Below are 13,409 nucleotides of genomic sequence, written 5' to 3'. Positions count from 1 at the left end.
CGGGCCACACAAATAGTGCCTCAAGAGCCAAATTCTTCCTTGCATCATCCACACTCAGCTGTTCATTGTTTCCTAAAGCAATCATGGAGAGGAAAAACATTCACAGTGTTTGGTTATGCAGCAGCAAGGATGCTCTGGAAAGCAAGTGCCCTTATATAGATTTTCCAGCCAGCTGCATGATGCTTCCTCAGTTTATGGCTGGGTGAGGGAAAGTGTTGCATGCAGTGGCCATGTTGTTGCTACTAAACGCAGTGTGCAAGGAGCAGCAGAGATAAAATGCGGCAAGGAAAAAGGGTCACAGCTTGGGCTTCAGAGATGGGTAATATGAAATGAGCAAAGAGAAACGGGGTCAGCTAAGACAGGGTACAAAGAGACAGAAAAGGGGGCAGGGAATCTAAGGATTGGTGTAAAATGCAAAAAGAGGAGAATAGAAGGAGAAGGGGAAGGGAAAAAAGGGGGGATATTTGCTGATATCCTACCTCTTTCCAGTAGGTAACCCAAGGTGGCTTACATAATCCACCTCTCCATTTTATCTTCTTAACAGGTAGGTTAGGCTGAGAATCAGCGACAGGCCAAAGTCACTTCATGAGCTTCATGAAATTAGAACCCTCATCTCCCAAATCTTAGTCCAACCCTTCTACTATTATGCCACACTGGCTCTCCTAGACCTCCCCTTAGCCCTACAAATGCAGAGGAAAAGTATCGGAGTATCAGAGGGGTGGGTGCTGAGAGGAAAAGAGGAGGGAAGGCGGCGCAGGAAAGCAAGGTGAGAGAAGGGGCGTCGTTGGTAGATAGGGCTGCATGAAGAAATATGAGGCGGGGAGCGAAAAGGAGGCTTGAGAGAAAACCTTCCAGCCAGGTCTCGCCATCCAGGCGCGGCCGAGCAAGCCGCCCTTGCCGCTTTCCCGCCCTTGCCGAGCGGCGCTCGGCCGCCTCCATCTTGGCTCGCTCTTTCTCAAAGGGGCCTTTTCTCGGTGGTGGCGGAACTACTTCTTCCAGTCACTGAGAAGTTGTATTGCGGCCTGCTCCCTTTCCCAGAAAATTCCCTTTTCAGCTTATCCCCTCTGTGGGTTGGGCGGCCTCGCCTCAGCCTCGGAGGGGTAAAGCCTGCTTGGAAAAGTGTTGTCGGATGCAGGGCGGGGAGCGATTTACCCGCAGTTTTACCATCCCTGCGCTGAGGTAAAATCTCATCTTAACGTACGAATCCGACCCGTGTCAGCTAAACCCATGTGAACGCCTTCATGAGTTCACTTCATGAGTTAAAAAGCCCTGCTGTGAATTGGCGGCTCGAATATTTTTCATGGTAAGTATTCAGCTGTTTCCTCTCTATTTCCTAACATTAGTGCCTATTGAATAGACTATTAATCCAGCCAAAACAAATAAACTAGTCTTTCTTAACTGTGCTGATCCTGACCCATAACAACCAACTGCTCGACCGATTGCTACAAAATACTGGGATTTTGTTCCAAATTTTACACAGCCCAAGCAGGTCCATGTTATGGCTTCCAGCCCTTTATGGCACGCATTGAGTGTCCTTCCCTAGGCATAATACCAAAGTCTGGCCTTCACCTCAGGATTATGTCTCAAAACAATTTTTTCACCCCTCCTGCATGTAAAAATCCGCACCTTTCCATGCAGTTACTGCTATAAAGTTTTGTCCCTCTAAATGAATAAAATTCCAAATAACTCTTCAAAATGAGGCCAACCCCCTGCAACAAATCACCACATAGGCGACCAAAGTTACTACTTTGAAGTACATATTCCCCACCGCAGGATCTTCTAGAGTGAGGGCTTTTAGGACTAGCAATCAAAAAGCGTAATGGAACTATTCCATCTTTTTTCCCATATAGATTTTCTGCTTTAAGGAAAAGGATAGAAAGCAGTAAAGAAACTTGGGAAGGTCACAAATATATGACTATGTTTGAACCCCCTGTAAACCTCTGTGAATGAGGCAGAATGCTGGCACCATAGTGTAGGTACACTTTTTTGTTAGAAATACCACACCCAAATATCATTTCTTAAGAATATACCACTCATAGTGGCTGGATACTCCAAAATAGTCAAACTTAAACAAAGTGAAATTATGGCCCACTTTTAAACTTAGGCTGTGACAAATGCCTGCTTGTTATTGATTGTACCCATAGTGGGGAATCATACAGTCAATATCAACTTCTGGTCAGTAGGGCGGAGATGAAAATTATGTCTCTTGGTATGCATGTTAGAGAGTCCTTGCAGAGTGTGGACTCTAGGTTTTTGAGGCCCATTGTGCAAGAAACCATCAGTGACCCCATCCTTCAAGCAGTTCCTCTTTCAGTTGTCAGTATTTGCTTGCTTGATGGGCAGAGAGCCAGTGAGTAAGCAGGATGCAGCATCAAGTACCACCACCATTGCCTGGGCCAGAGTGAGAGGCAGGTAGACAAGCAGTCTGCAGTAAAGAAGAAAACTCCCAGGGCCTACCCTTGGCACTGGCAACATGAAGGGAAAATGTTGGTTGCTATCTTGCAGAATTTCTCTTTATCTAATCTAAATATTTCTCCAGTTCTCAGTGTAAGATGTATAGTGTACCTAGAATCTAACTAAACCAATTCTAATATGCTTCTGATAGTAGCAAAGGAAAAACTCAAAATTACCTATTAATACTACTACCACCCAAAGGGCATGGAAGCAAATAACTTAAAGAGGCTTCTAGCTGGATAAAGAATATGTTGTCACTTTGTTTGCTGCAGATGGATAAAGACATGATCTTATAATAAAATTTTATAGTATCTTTTGTTTCTGTGTAATAGCTCTGATTGAGAAGAAAGTTATCTGTTTGTTATGATGGAGAATAATTATCACAAGTCTATTGACAATGCAGCTGTTGCAGAGTTAACTTCATTCCTGTCGACAGAAAGTAAGTATTGTATTGGTTATGGCTGAAATTGTAGTATATATTTTGTGAAATGCATAAGCTCCTAGAATTATTTTTCCTTGCTCAGTGAACTTCATAAAAAAAAAAACTTCTACCTTAGCACTACAATCCTGTGCATGCCTACTCTGAAGTAAGTCCCGCTGAGTTCATTGGGGATTGACTGAGCAAGAAAGAGATCTTGGGGTAGTAGTGGGCAGCTTGATGAAAATGTCAACCCTGTGTGCAGTTGCTGTGAAAAAGGCAAACTCTATGCTAGGCATAATTAGGAATAGAATAAAAAATAGAACTGCCAAGATTTTATTTCCCTTATACAAATCTTTGGTACAATGGCACTTAGAATATTGTGTTCAGTTCTGGTTGTTCTACTTGAAAAAGGGCATTATCAAGTTGAAAAAAGTATAGAGAAGGGCAACAAAAATCACTGGAGGCTGAAGCAACTTCCCTATTAGGAACAGCTACAACTGGGACTATTTAGCTTAGAAAAAGGCAAGTAAGGGGAGACATGAGTGTTTACAATAACGCATGGCATGGAAAAAGTGATAGTTATAAAAGAAAGTTTAGTTATACTATGGAATTTGCTGCCACAGGAAGTGGTGATGGCTACCAAACTGGATGCTTTTAAAAGGGGACTGGACAGATTAATGAGAGAGGAGGCTATCAGTGGCTACTAGCCTTGCTGGCTATATGCTTCCTCCTTAGCCGAGCTGGCATGCCTATATATACCAGTTGTTGAGGAGCTTGGGCAGGCAGAGATCTTGTACCCATCCTGCTTGAGCAATCCTGTGGGCAGCTGGTTTGCTACAGTGTGTACAGAGTGCTGGACTAGATGGACCTTTGGTCTGATCCACCATGGCTTTTCTTATGTTCTTATGTTCTTGACCCAGTTTCTCCTTTTCCAGATAAGGATGGACCAAATTCATATGAATTCCCACAAAGGGTTTTGCAAGCAGATTTATTCTAGATATCCTCACCTCAATAATGGGATTGTAAATGCATTTCATAACAGACCCAGAAAGATGACTTAGACTGCAGATAATCCAGGTTTAGAAAAAAAAATCTAATTTATGTTGAATGCAACTTCCTCATGTTCCTTAGCAGTACCATGGGACAGCATTAGCGTCAGCAATAAGAACATCCTCCTGAATGCAGGCCAGTGCTCTGAAGAACATGTTCTGAAATGCACATTCAAGGCCTGTGATCCAGAACAAACAGGTAGAATGCTTTTTAATATCAGCTGGAAACCCTCAATCTTAAAAATGGCTAATTGTCAGATGTTAACTGGAAATTATTCTTCTGGAAATTATTCTACATTTTGGGTTTTTTGTTTGTTTTTGTAAACATATGGAGACACCTTTCAGAATAGTTTTCAAAAGTGTTTTGTATGCAGGAGCACAAGCAAGTAAATCAAGGGGAGCTTGACAACAAGTCCCAGAAGAGAGATGGGCATTCTGTATTAGCTTGCCACCCCCCCCCCCACCCCCCGCCTTTGTGTGGCTCCTTTTCAGAGTTACTGCTGGGGTTACTGTAGTTTCTTCACTATTAAAAAAAACAACTAGAAAACTACACAAATTTAAGGGCTGGGTAGTAAATGGAGGTATAATTTACTTAATTGCATCAACTTCTTTCTTGCCCTTACTTTTTGGCTTCCCCACCTTCAGTTTTAGTACTTTCTCTACTGGGTTCTTCCTTTCTCAGTTAGCCTATGGACAGCCTTAACTTATCCATGCCTTTGCATGCTACCTACTCACCTTACCTGCTCCCTTTGATAGCTCAAACATATAAAAATTTGACTGGGCAAGACTACTGATAACAGCTGGAAGCACAGATTTATGTACTTTGTTTCTGCTGCAGTCCCCTGGGATACTTGGTACAACATGGAGAACTGAGGGGAAGGAGGGGAAGAACAAAGCCCAGTCATCTGCCAGTTGTACCTTGGGTTGCTCCATAAAGAGCCAACTCAGCTTATTTGCAGGATTGCTTAGTCTGATAACGCAAGACTTCTCATTATGTCTGGTGAATGATCCATGGAGAATGTACAACTGACCACTGCATTGCTTCTGGGTAAATTCTGGTAAGAGGGAAACTGGTCAGGCAAGAAGCATGCATATTTTGACTGGCAGTAATTGAGACCAATTCATTTGTAAGGCAAGAAAAATGCTAATTTTTGCTTCTAGGGAAAGTTCTAGCTTGATTTCATCTAGGACCCAACTTGTTTGTCTTTCTGTAGGTCCAAAGTATTCACAAAGTTCTCCTTCAGCACCATGTTTTGAATACATTAATTATCAGTTTTCTTCACTGACTAGATTTCACACCCATAGACTGTGATTGGGTATATAATAGTTTGGATGATCTTGACCTTAGTCTCAAGTACAATGGTACTTACACTTGATCATTTCTAGTTCCTTCATAGCTGCCCTTCCAAGTATCAGGCTTTGAATTTCTTGGCTGCAATCTTCTTTTGAATTGATGACTGAGCCAAGATATGTGAAATTGTTCACAGTTTTGATTTCTTCATTTCTCACAGTAAAGGTCTGTAATTCTTCTGTGGACATGATTTTTGTTTTAATATTTAGCTGTAGTCCTGCTTTTGTACTTTCTTCTTTCATGTTTATCAGGAGTTGTTTCAAGTTGTTTCAAGAAAGTAGATACCATATTACTTTCTGCCAGTAGTATGGTATCATCTGCATAACTTAAATTATGGAGTTTCTTCCACCAATTTTCATTTTTGCCTCTGACTTGAATCCAGCTTTCCTTATGATAGGTTCTGCATATAGATTGGACTGATAGGGTGATAAAATACATCCTTCTCTGACACCTTTGCCTATGGGAAACATTCTGTTTCTCTGTATTTGCCCTGTTTTTGCTTCTTGTCCATGATAGAGGTTGTTCTAGAGAAAGTTGAAGTGCTTAGGTGTACCCATTATTTCAGGACTGTCTACTGCTTCTCATGATCCACACTGTCAGAGGTTTTGCCATAGTCTAAAGCACAGAATGTTTTTATTTGAAATTATTTGGTATGCTTCAGTATTCAACATATATTTGCATTATGCATATGATTACTGCAATGGCCCTGTAGTTGCTGTACTCTTTTGGCTTCCCTTTCTTGGGGATTGGAATATATATTGAACATTTCCTGTCTGTGGGCCATTGTTTTGTTTTCCATATCAGCTGACATGTTTTTGGTAGAATTTGGACTGATTCATTTCTGCAGCTTGGAATAATTCTAATGATATCCTGTTTACTCCAGGTGCTTTATTCTTTGCAAGAGCTTTCAGAGCAGCTTTCACTTCGCTTTCTAATATTATAGGTGGTTCTTCATAGATGCCACTTTGAAAAAGTCTTTCATATATTCTGTATATTCTTTTCTACTTTCCCTTTATTTTCTCCTAGTCAGACAGTGTGTTCCATTGTGTGTACTGTAGCATTCCTAATCTATATTTGAATTTCCTTTTGATTTCTTGGATCTTCTGGAAGAGGTCTCCTGTTTTTCCCCTTTTGTTGCTCTCGTCTATTTCTCCTCACTGATTATCGTAATAGTTCTCTTTGTCTCTATGTGGTAGGCATCACCTTTTGCTTGTGTTTCTTGCTTGTTCTTAAACACTGTTTCTTCTGTCATCCATCTAGGCTTTTTCTTTCTTGTTGCTACAGGAATTGTCTTTTTGCGTTCTTCCCTAATAATGATACTGGTTTCAGTCCACAGTTCTTCTGGCTCATGATCAGTTCAATTGAGCAATGCAAATCTGTTCTTTATGTGGACTTTAAATTCTTCAGGGATGTTACTTAAATTGTATTCTGATACCATGTTTCTTTTGGTGATCTTTTTTTAGCTTGACTCAGATTTTTGAAATTAAATACTGACAGTCACTGCTTCTTCGATCTGTTCCTGGCCTTGTTTTGGCAGCAAGAATACAGCTTCTCCACCTTCTGTTTTCCATTACATAATCTGTTAGATTTCTCTATTGGCCATCTGGTGAAGTTCACATACACAGTCATCTGAGCAGTTGCTTGAAGTATGTGTTTACAATAAACAAGTTGTTGGCTTCTACTAGTTACTCTCTTCATTTCTTATCCCTAGGCCAAATTTTCTTATGACATTAGATTCTCCTTTATTTCCTACATCTGCATTTAAGAATAATTAAAAGAACTATGGCTTTTGAGACATGTATTCCTGTCACCTCAGAATGGGTCTTTCTGCAGCAGTTGTTTTTTCCCCAAAAATTAGCATTAGAAGTTCATTGAATATGTAAATAAAAATTCTCATTTTTTCATCAAGTGTTTTCAGACTACACAATCCCTTTTCTGAGCTACCATTATGGGATATGTTAGGATTATGATGATACCAGCCATGGACCAGCCACACAACTTCATACATGGATGATCTTTATTATTTGCAACCAAAGATAATATAATTCCTTCCTTTGTTCTAGATGCACAAATGCATATAAAAGTCTTATATTACGCTCTACTGGTACATAAGAATGGTAAATGCAGATATTTTGGCTACTGGCTCCATTAAATCAGAAGCCAAACTGATTCCCAAAGTGGGCATTGCTGCTCCCCTGGGGGATGTGGAAGGTTCGGGCGGGGGGGATGTGATTGGCTGTTTTAAATTTGCAATAGAACCAATACAAAGTAAGAGGCATGAGGGTGCTAGGGGGTCACACAAGAAGAAAGAGGGTAGCAAGCCCAAAAGGTTTGGGGGCCATTGCATTAAATATTTATATGTAAGCTTTCTTCTTTGCTTTATAACTCTCTCCACCTGTGTTTTGGCTATAGGAAAGGTGTCTGTTTTCCGAATCATTGAATACTTACAGGAGATGACAGGGCATAGCTGTGAAGACTGGAGGTTTCGGTCTCTGTATAAAAGATTGGACCCTGAAGAGATGGGGGTTGCTGTTGATTTTTCTACCTTTCATTCAGTCATGAAAGATTGGATTGCAGACTGTCGACAGGAAGGGTTAGTATAGTAACTATAACATTTAAATAATGTATTAGAAATTCTTTTAGCATCAATATTAAATTTCTTGAAAGCGTCTTTTATTGCGATATGACAGGGTGCTTAGGGTGCTTTCTGACAAGGCTTTTATCTTGCAATTATCTTACTTCAAACATGGAATTTTACAGTGGAGCAAGATGACAGAGTCTTTAGTTGGTAACACTCCTATGTTCTCCAATATTTCTCCTGTCTTTTTTCTTATCAGAAAAATTCCACTGAAGAGGAAAAGATAGAATTGCCACACAAAGCCTTCGATTTGTAGTGCTAGTAGTCCTCCATTTGGAGGCATGGTGAATTTGATAACTAACTTTTGGCATTTTGGAAATGTAAAAATGAAGATTAAAACTAAATGGAACACATTAAGTATTTTTAACTTGCCATAACTGAAGGCACTTTATTCAGTGAGCTCAATGAGATTAAAAAAAAGAGTCAGCTGCACAAATAATGGAAATTTCCAGAAACAAACAAAAAAAAATGTAAATGGTATTGCTAACTTCAGAGAAGTTAGTGCGTTTCCACTCCTTGTTTGTGAACACTAAGGGACTAGGGCACATTTATGCACCATTTGACTAGGTTGCTTTGTTGGATCCTTGCTAGATGGTGCCCTGCATTGAAGGTGGGCCATGGGTCAAAATGCATATGCCTTCCACTAAGTGCAATCTGCATTTCCAGCCAGCGTTAACTCCAGATTCTTTTGTTTTGCTGCTGCATGTCTGTTTCATACAGATAGTTTTAGAAGTGTCAGTTGCTGAGTGCTGCTGTACCACAAAGTGTGTGCTTAGCCTCTGTATCCTCTTCTCCATCAAGCTTCCTTTCCAATGCTGCTGCCCCCTTGCTCCCATTTGTCAGAGATCAGATGCCTCATCTTTGGAAAAAAATCTGTTCAGAATTTTGATCAAATAGTGTTAGATTTGTTTTTTTGTTTTCCTTCTTTTTCTTTCTGCTACTGATTAGCCATTTCTTCCCATACATCAGTAGTGATGGGTAAACATTTTTATCAGAGGATAGTTGGAAAAACAAGTGAGAGAGTATGACAAATAAGAAGAGGCTCTCCAATGCTGATTTACTTCTCAGGCCAGGAATAAGGCAGGAGCAATGGCTGTTAATCTGTGCTTTATCTAAGGGATTACACAGTACACAGGAGCTAGACAGATTTATAAGCCATATTTACATTTTCCTGTCTGGGAGCTTGTGCTGAAAAAAGAAAAGGAACAAATGAAGAAGCAGAGGGCAATGTCCTTAGCTTTCTAAATGTTGAGTGTTCAATAATGCTTTCATATAATGAGCTAAGAGACTTGGCTCATATATCCTTCTGTGACTTCTTATGAGCAAGATAGAAATCCAGGGAGACATATAATTGTTTAAAAAGCAGTCTATTCTGTTTTTGAAAGACACACCTATGTGCATATTCAGAATGGACAAATTGTTAGTGGCCTTCTCAATATGTTGACAGGATGTGTTTTAAGTAGTAAGTGATAATGTATTTTGATTTGGTTTATATATCCAAAAGGGGTGTTCTGTCATCCATGCAAAAGAACTAGAAAATCTTTATTCTTTTGGGGAGAAAATGGGATGACAGATGAGTTAGCTATCTTTGGCAGGGCAGTGGGATACAACACATGAAAATTTGTGAGTACATAACTCCTGGACATATAAAATTCTAAGAAGTGGGATGAAAAGCACATAACTGTAGGAAACGCTAGTTCAGATATAATACTGTGCAAGAACCAGCTCTCTTCTTAGACACATCTGAGCTCTGACCTCTATTCTATGTATAACTGCCAATACAGTTTTCTTAATTAACTTTATTCTTCCCTTAATTGACATAGAAAATGGCATTAAGACCAATTATTCTGCAGTGTTCAAACATTTATTCCGTATTATGTCATCTGTGCCATAGTGGTTCGGGCAATAAGGGTAAAGTACATGAAACCTTGTCTACTATGTAGTTTTAAGTGATTGCAGGAGCATATTTCCTAGCCTGTGACTTTAAAAATTTGTGAGGGCAATTGTGCTTTACAAATTTTTCTTTAACTTTGTGAATATATAAGGATCATTGAATTTGCTTTCTGTGCCTTCCAGTGATGAGACCCTAATGACAGTGGGGCCATTGTCCAATGCTTATTGTTGGACTTCTATCTTCTACCCTTTTACTCATCAGAGGAAAGAGAAACTTGATTAGATATAATTACTGAATCTTCCATTTTCAAGGGCAAAATATAGTTTGCATTCATGGCTTTGTTTTTCAATGCTCTTGATTGCATGATTTCCATATTTAGTTAGTGTCCTAAGAGATTAGCATGCAAGATTGCATGTATCAGAGTTACAAACTCTATATGGGACATTCAATGTTGAATAGTCAGCATTATGTTGAAACAGAATGGCAAAGATTAATTCCTGGTTTACTAGCCTTTTCTTCCTTTTTCTAACAATAGAGAAGAAGCTGCTGACCTGACAAACAGCATCAATGACCTGCAGCATGACAACAAGCAGCTAGTAGTGCGGAATATTAAGCTACAGAGGACTATTGAGACTGCAGAAGAGCTCAACTCAAGACTCTCTGAAGAGATCTCTGACCTGAAAGGAAAGCTGAAAGGGTAATTGTTTGGATTGCCTAACCTCAGACCATTGACTTGGACGAATCCAAGCATGCAAATAATAGAGGGTTGGGAAACATTCTCAATTACATATGTGTCTACGCTTAAGGAACTATTTGTTGTGCTGAAATTTCAGCATAGAGACACTCAGTCAGGAGTCAGTGCAGATCACTGTAATCCACCACTGTGCCCCCTGCTGAGCATGGCTTCTGTATTCACCTCTTTTCAAGCATTCTTCTTTAGTGTCCTTCCCCCTACTCCAGCTCTTCAATATAAGTTTGGGCATGGATCTTGCTTCCCTTCCCTGGCTGCCTAATTTAGTGTCTTTTCCCATTTTCAATTTCCTTGACTCTTCCTCACACAATTTGATAATAGTGAAGTTTAGCAGTAGATTTCAGAGCACTCTAACTGAACATTCGCCACTCTTTTTTACAGTACCCAGCAAGCCTTAGAACAAGCCAGGGTTATGGCAAATGAATTAGAAGATTTGAAAGTTTTTTCAAAAAGTCTAGAAGAGGAAAATAGTAAACTGCAAACACAAGCACGACTGCTGGTAAGTCCTTTCCATTCAGGTTTATCTTCCTCCTTTTGTAGAGCATTTGCACATTTTTCTCAATTTACATTCAGTTAATCAAACATTTTAAAAGAATAGGTTATTGATGTTATTGATTGGAAAGTTCAAGTTTTTGTTATAGTCCATTCCTCTGAAACTGTAGGAAGACTTTCAGGGTTTTATATAGCTGCATACACTTGAAAATGTGTTGTTTAAGTGGATGGATTATCTATGTTGTGTGGAAAATGGTCCTGAGATTAAAACTCAATTTCTGGACATAAACTGTGAATGATGTATTTGCACATAAATTTCACATGCATTCCAGATTAAAGAAATATACCTGTTCTTGTTTTTTGGTGGTAAAATGTTGTGTTGGAATTCTAGATCTTCATGAACATTAATCAGATTTTAACTTTTTTCCTTACTTAAGGAGAAAGAGCAGCAGTTCCTCTCTATTCAAGTGGATAATCTGCAGGAAGAGGTAAGCCATGTCAGCCATGAGACAATAGAGATAAAATCAAGGAAAGATGTGTTGTGTGGCTTTACTCTTGTGTTTGTGGCTGTATCTTTAGGGTACAAAGAAAATCTCTGCTGCAAATGCAGAATGGAGAATCATCTTCCATTTCATGAAGAGGCACTGCACACATGATGAAAAACTATACAAAAAATTGCACGTTTCTTACAAAAATTCATGCATCTGTTTTCTTGTATTTACACTGGGATCCCATCAGAATGAGTATATTCTCTATTCTTTTGAAACAAGACCATCTAAAGTTCCACTGATAGCCAACTGCTTCAGAACAAGGGAAGAAATTAATGTTAAGAGTTTGCTGTATTTGTCTTCCAGAACAAGAAGCTGCTTCTGGAAAAAGAAAGCACTAAGTGTAAAATCAAAGAGCTATTTACACAAAAGGATAAAATGAAGGTACTGATGGACCAAGAAATATGCACAAAATTTTTAACACTATTAGAATATCACCATTCCAGGTCAAACAACTGCTATTATTGTAGTTTGGATCTGTGGTAACAAAGTAATAACTATTATTGCTTCCTTGTAGTCCCAGCTGTATGAGTATGAAAATCTTATATCCTGCAAAGATGCTGCCCTTAATGAGGTGAGCTGTATACAGGGGATATGACAAGTTGAAAAAATAGTCATGTAAAATTAAGGTACTGTGAATGAACAACAGGTAGTGCATTCCAGTCTTAAAACAAGGTGTTCTTAAGCTTTCTTCATTTTTAGATAATTCATGCATGTGTTGCACCAGGTGCTATCATTGTGGCATTCTCCTTTCTGTTATACAGGAGCAATGCCTTTTCCAGAGATGGTACTTGCCACCAGCAGTTTTTATAAGTATTTGTGTTAAAATAATAATTTTAAAAATGCACGATCTGATTAATTGGATTTTTTTTTTGTTCATTATAGAATGTTAAATATCTATTGACCTTTACAACAAGGTTGAACATTGTGCCCTGTTTGTGAATTGACAATCCCTGAGGTTCTTGCATTCTTCCTCTGACATTGCAGAATACATGGAGAATACGAGATAGTTTTAAAATGAATTTTGCTTTGGCTTTGCATTCAGGGATCACTAGGTGTCAGTACAACCTCATAACTAAGTATCACTTGGTTCTATGAGAACAAACTATCCTTTAAAAAATTTAGGTGATACAGGCATTTCTAAGCTTATAGTTTGTTTTGAATGAGAATGAGTTACTTGCATATCTGAGTTTTTTTATACTTGCAGAAAGCAAAACGAACAGAAGAGCTCACAGTGACCCTTGATGAATACCGAATGGTGGTACAGGTAATGGGCATTTTTTAGCAATCAAAAGGACCCTATCCAGACTCCAAAGTAGCATATATATTATTCAGTTTGGACTTGAGAGTACTTGGTATGTAGAAATATATAAAACCCTCAAGAATCTTCGTCATGGCAGCTATGCCATGGGGTACCACAGGGCTCCATTCTATCCCCTCTGCTATTTAACATTTATATGAAACCGCTGGGAGAGGTCATCAGGAGGTGTGGGCTGCGGAATCATCAATACGCTGATGATACCCAGCTCTACCTCTCGTTTTCCACTAATCCAGGTGAGGCAGTGGCTGTGCTGAACCGGTGCTTGGCCGAGGTAAGGGAATGGATGAGGGCCAATAAACTGAAACTCAACCCAGACAAGACGGAGGTCCTGTTGGTTGGCGGATCGGGTTTCGGAGAGGGTGGATTGACCTGGTCCTGAATGGTGCAACACTCCCTCTTAGGGATAAGGTCCGCAGCTTAGGAGTACTCCTCGACCCGGAGCTTTCTTTGGAAGCTCAGGTGACAGCGGTGGCGAGGAACGCCTTCCTTC

The 13,409-nt window shown here is 39.5% G+C and overlaps 1 protein-coding gene across 1 annotated transcript in view; it reads left to right on the top strand.

Annotated features, from left to right (window-relative positions):
• Positions 1 to 2,817: 2,817 nt before the first annotated feature.
• The window catches only part of KASH5 (KASH domain containing 5), a 38,586-nt gene continuing 27,994 nt past the window's right edge, over positions 2,818 to 13,409 (top strand). Inside the window, exons 1-9 of the mRNA XM_044447848.1 lie at positions 2,818 to 2,893; positions 4,007 to 4,123; positions 7,688 to 7,868; positions 10,343 to 10,502; positions 10,926 to 11,057; positions 11,488 to 11,538; positions 11,905 to 11,982; positions 12,116 to 12,172; positions 12,806 to 12,865. Of these exons, the coding sequence (XP_044303783.1) occupies positions 2,818 to 2,893; positions 4,007 to 4,123; positions 7,688 to 7,868; positions 10,343 to 10,502; positions 10,926 to 11,057; positions 11,488 to 11,538; positions 11,905 to 11,982; positions 12,116 to 12,172; positions 12,806 to 12,865 (912 nt within the window). The remainder of the gene's footprint in view (positions 2,894 to 4,006; positions 4,124 to 7,687; positions 7,869 to 10,342; positions 10,503 to 10,925; positions 11,058 to 11,487; positions 11,539 to 11,904; positions 11,983 to 12,115; positions 12,173 to 12,805; positions 12,866 to 13,409) is intronic.

The sequence above is a fragment of the Varanus komodoensis genome, unplaced genomic scaffold (assembly GCF_004798865.1).
Source record: "Varanus komodoensis strain SLA01 unplaced genomic scaffold, ASM479886v1 scaffold53, whole genome shotgun sequence".
NCBI lineage: Eukaryota > Metazoa > Chordata > Lepidosauria > Squamata > Varanidae > Varanus > Varanus komodoensis.
The sequence above is the reverse complement of the archived record's forward strand: the minus strand, read 5'-3'. Positions and strand labels throughout refer to the sequence as shown.